This window comes from Musca autumnalis, unplaced genomic scaffold, assembly GCF_047663935.1.
Source record: "Musca autumnalis isolate F117 unplaced genomic scaffold, ASM4766393v1 scaffold_2, whole genome shotgun sequence".
In the NCBI taxonomy this organism is placed as follows: domain Eukaryota; kingdom Metazoa; phylum Arthropoda; class Insecta; order Diptera; family Muscidae; genus Musca; species Musca autumnalis.
Window position 1 is genome coordinate 260539266 of NW_027411755.1, and position 5013 is coordinate 260544278.

Genomic DNA, 5013 nt, shown 5'->3' on the forward strand with positions numbered 1-5013 from the left:
AAAAGTTCTAAAATGTTGGGAAAATTTGTGCGCACGATAACTCTAGAAGGGTGTAACCGATTTTGTCCATACTTTGCACATCGTGAAATTTTTGCAAGCCTTAAATAAATATGGGCTCAATCGGTCCATTCCTTCGTGTACCTCCCACACAAAATTTCGGAAAAGTTCAGTTTAGGATCTGCTCTCGAATCGCTTTGATTTTTGCTGTAACAACTTGTATTCAATGCCCCCTTTACGATGGTACTAGTTAGATCCGGGGCAAGTCCATACTTCCTGAGCAAATAGCCTGAAAGGTGTAAACAGCCCCTGCGACACTGTATGTAGGGGATGGAGCGCAAGATAACTCTTGAACGGATTTGCCGATTCGGTCCAAAATTTATCCTTCGTAATATTTTGTTCAAACTTAGTTTAACTTCGAAGATAAGCCATATCGATCCACTCCTTCAGGTACCGCCCCCACAAAAGTTCAAAAATGTTCGGAAACAGTGTGCGCACGATAACTCTTGAAGGGAGTGACCGATGTGATCCATACTTTGCACATCCTAATATATCTACCAGATATAGATCAGGTTCGAATATGGACTATAGTTGTTTACTCCTTCTGGTACCTCTCACACAAAATTTCGGATAAGTTCACTTTAAGACCTGCTCTCGAATCAGTTTGATTTTTGTTGAAGCGGTTTGCATTCGCTACCTTCATTACGACGGTAAAAGTTTTTTTCAACAGCAAGTCCATATTTCTTGGGAAAACAGCCCGAAGTTGTAAAAACCCCTCACTTGAATGGGGCATCCAATTTTTTCCAAACTTTGGATCTCCTTATATTTTGTCAAAATTTAGTTTAATTTCTAAAATGGACCATACCGGACCTCCCTAAGGGTACCTCACCCACAAAAGTTCAACATTTGTGTCTTAGTGCAGTTCATTCCTAATCCAGATTTTTGTCGGCAAGTTCAAATGTCCAAAAAGGGCCACAAAATTCTGAAGACCTTAAATACATTCGATTTGTCCGTAGGTTAGAGTTTCACTTCCCATTGGCTGAGAATATATATCTGTCGGCAAAGCCGACTGACACTTTTTTACTTGTTTCTTCTTCAGTACCTAGCATCCTTCGATGCAGTCCACACGGAGTTATGAAAAATGCACTCCGTTGAATACAATTTATAATAGTGATGGGAAGTCAACGTAAAAAAACCTTTAGGATGGTGAAACAAAATCAGATGCGCTTGGATTAATTGGAGAACGGAGAAAGTAAACTCAAATGTGATTGAATTTAATGGAAACTTTTTTTAATTTGTGTTTATATAATAAAGTTCTTTGTATTATTGTTTTACACAAATAATAAATGAATTATTTATTCTGGGATATTTCGCAATGGCTTGCATTTTTATTGCATCTTTAGACTGACTAAAAATCCAATCCAAAGAGTGCCTTTTAATTCAATCCAAAACACTGCATCAAAAGCTGTGATTTGGATCGAAAATGGAGTGCATCCTATCTGTGTGTTGTGGAAGCAAAATGGAGTGCATCCTAGCTGCGCTAAAATTCATAGAAAAAGATGTACTCCAACGGCACTTGTAGTGATGCAAACTTTTTGCTGGGTAGCTTTTCGACACTACTGATCGTGCCATGGATTTTTAGCTGGTGGTTTTGGTAGCCAAGTATAGAATTTGCATAGTTTGAAGAGCGTGGACTATTCTTTGCCACCGCGCTTCCACGCTATCGAAAGAAGATGTGCTATTGCTATATATTGTAATTGCAGCTTCTAGACATCCAGCTTCCGACTTGTATTAGAGTGCGTACCTTGACTGTTGGCCTATGTTAGCTCACTTCCCCAGGTGAAATCACGGGAATGTCAGTGTCCACTTGGGATAAAAGATGAACCATGAAAAGTCCAAGGCTTTGACATATTGAAGGCGGTAAAGACCGTTACTTGGAAATTTACTGCAAAATATGTTTGTATGTATAATATAATGTGAATACTTCGTTTTTTTTTTTATTTTACTATCACATCCGGTCAACCCATCCACCGCAGATCTGCCATGTTTCTGACACCTTGGAACTGAATTTTACAATCGAAAACAATCCTCTTCCGATTGACATCCCTAAGTGCGTTTCGTATCGAAAAATGTTGTTATTAAAACCCAATGAAGGTGAGAAGCATTACACAGAGAAGAAAAAAAACCGATTCAAAGAGGACTGGTTTTTAATACGCCGCATGCTTGCTACAACAAATAAGCAAGACAGGCCGTCAGATGGATAGACGGGCAGACAAAGCAGCAACAAGTGAACACCCAAACAGCAGCAACAACAATAACAACAACGACAGGGACTTTAAAGATTGTTGTTTATATCAGATTAAACGGCAACAACAGACAGTCATACTCTCACAGCAGCAACAACAACAACATCATCAGCAGATATAAAGAAAAAAATAAGAAATATAGCGAAACAAAAAACAAGGTATATTGGAGTAGTGCTGCAGAATATTTTGTGTTTATAAATTCGCATTTCATTTCAGCAACAATTTTTTTCTTTTTTACATTACAAATTCCAAAATTGAATAGCCAAGTCTCAGTTCATTCTGAATACTTCAAGCGATCACAAGTGCCAAAACGCAATCAAGCATCTAAACACAGACATTAGGTATTTTTATAAATCTGAATTTTTGAATTAACGCTTCTCAGACACAACAGGCAGCTAGCTAAACCGTTGTGGCAGGTGGTGGCCCACTCAGAAACTATTATTTCTTTTGTAAGCGGAACAATTAAACATTGCAAATTTCGTGTTTCTTCTTCTGTTTGTTTCTATAGCAAAATTTTCGCGAAGATCTGCATTTAATTTCCATTATCATTAACATCAGTGTGTTCAGTCAGTCATTCAGTTCTACTTCAGTGCCCCCCCAGAGGAAAGCATTAACATCCACCACCACCAAAGACAAAATCGAGTTGTCCATACAGTTTTTTTTTTGTGAATAATATTAAATCGCATTGGAGCCATTCGAACATTGACTGACCACCAACAGCATCACCACGCAAACAGTGAAAACTGCAGGTTTCACTTATCTGGCAAAAACATTAGCTCACTATTAAGTTGTTAGACGTACAATCAAGCAAAAGTGTTTTGAATTATAACGCCAACAAGCGCAATCCATCACTTGGGCGCAAGTGTATTTATCCATAAAAACTCCATCAGCGTTTTTTTATTGGAAGAAAATGAAAATTCTACTCAGAGCATCTTTACTACAAATTCTGTTGATATTTGTTGTGAAATTCTCGGAAAATAGCTATGTAGAAGGTGCTGTGGGATTATATGGACCGGATCGTTATGAAGGTAAGTAAATGCCGTTGGATACAATGCAAAGGAAAAGGTTTTCGAATTAGTGGTAAAGCCGAACTTCTCTATAACGAATTCTCTCTATAAAGTTTGGTCTGTTCCTCTACTTTTAAAAATGGTAAAAGTGGTGAACTGCTCTCATATAAATTGTATACTTTTTAAAGTAAGGGAACTCTACGAAAAAAGAACAGGAAAACTCAGGAACGTAAAGGAACAGAGCACTTGTAATTCTTCATTCCAAGCGGCTATGTTAGAGAAGTTCGACTTATTTCGAAACATCTACTATCCCATTAAATCAATTTTCTTTTTATTACGTTCAAGGTCTTCCCGAATCTTGTCTACTACCAATGGATTTCGGTTATTGTCGTGCCAAATTACAACGTTACTATTTCGATATTCGACGCATGAAGTGCACCATGTTCTACTGGGGCGGATGTGCCGGCAATGATAATAACTTCAAAACAATGGAGGAATGTAATGACTTCTGTTCGTCGGGTTACGAACAAACCAACAGTATTGTACCGCTGAAAAGAGAACGTTCGGAAAATAATCCCAGCCATAATGTCAATCAAAATACAAGGTCATCGAATTTCAACAGCAGAGGAAGCACAGTCGTCAATGCATCTAAGTCGGCACCAGCACCAAAATTCACAATTAAAAGTTCTCCAGCACCCTCCTCCTATAGGGATAATATCAGTGTCAACAACAACAACGGCACAGCTAGGTCAAATGTGAAAACATTTAACATAAATCCACCACAAAAGGAGCTTAAATATCCAACGGCTACAGATGATTTGGAAGATGAGGAATATGATGAATAAATTGTTGTTGTTTTTAAAGAGAAAAAATGTAAGCAAATATTTTATACCTATGTATGTAAAATAAAACATAATAAATTATTGTATTTATAATCAAATAAATTTTTAATTGTATGTGACTCTCTTCAACTTGTTAACATAGCTGACTAGCGGCAAAACAATTCATTCATAAAACGATACAAACATCTGGCGCTCTCATCAGGTGGGCATTTTTAAATCAGGTTTATTTTACCAGTCTGTTATACCCGTTATAGATATGTGAGTAGTAAAATTGTTGTTTTTATTGAGAATAAAATCAATTGTTTCGAATAATTAACTGCATCCATACTCCTACTAATATTGATCAAGATTAAAGTTGTTAATGACATTCATGAAATGACAATGATGCATAGTGTTGTTGTTCAAGGGAAATGATTCAAGCTCCATGCATTCATAGAAAACAATAGAGTTGTTAACATCTAGTTCAATTGAACGACGTAGTTCACAAAATACAAGGTGGCGCAAAAGTAATCTTCCGAAGTTTTTTGGCTGTAATTAAAAAAAATGAAAAACTTTGTTTTTTCTTGTGGATTATTTTTATTGGGTCTTTTAATTTTTTTCATGATGTCGAGAATATGATATCAGATAAATGGCCGCCGCCACAGTTTATTGTCATTTGAGCCCTTTTTATGGCATTTTACATCACTTTGGCCAAAACTTCCGCCGATAGGTCCTAACATTCTTGGCGGATATTGTTTTTAACAGCTGAAAGAGTCTGAGGCTTGCTGATATAAACTCGCGACTTCAAAAAGCCCCACAAAAAGAAGTCTGGAGAGCCTCATCACTCATGATTATTTTTGATTAAAAATCATCTTCCTCTTG

The 5013-nt window shown here is 37.0% G+C and overlaps 1 protein-coding gene across 3 annotated transcripts; it reads left to right on the plus strand.

Annotated features, from left to right (window-relative positions):
• Positions 1-2163: 2163 nt before the first annotated feature.
• On the plus strand, positions 2164-4254 carry LOC141393446 (uncharacterized). 3 transcript variants are annotated; one of them, XM_073966434.1, is made up of 4 exons: positions 2164-2461; positions 2520-2644; positions 2812-3331; positions 3656-4254. In XM_073966434.1, exons 3-4 carry the CDS (start codon positions 3214-3216, stop codon positions 4153-4155), a joined length of 618 nt encoding a protein of 205 aa, XP_073822535.1. In that variant the 5' UTR covers positions 2164-2461; positions 2520-2644; positions 2812-3213; the 3' UTR covers positions 4156-4254. The 3 variants fall into 3 exon arrangements, with proteins under 3 accessions (XP_073822535.1, XP_073822537.1, XP_073822536.1); XM_073966435.1 differs by having other exon boundaries at positions 2376-2461; positions 2566-2644; XM_073966436.1 differs by lacking the exon at positions 2520-2644.
• Positions 4255-5013: the final 759 nt, after the last annotated feature.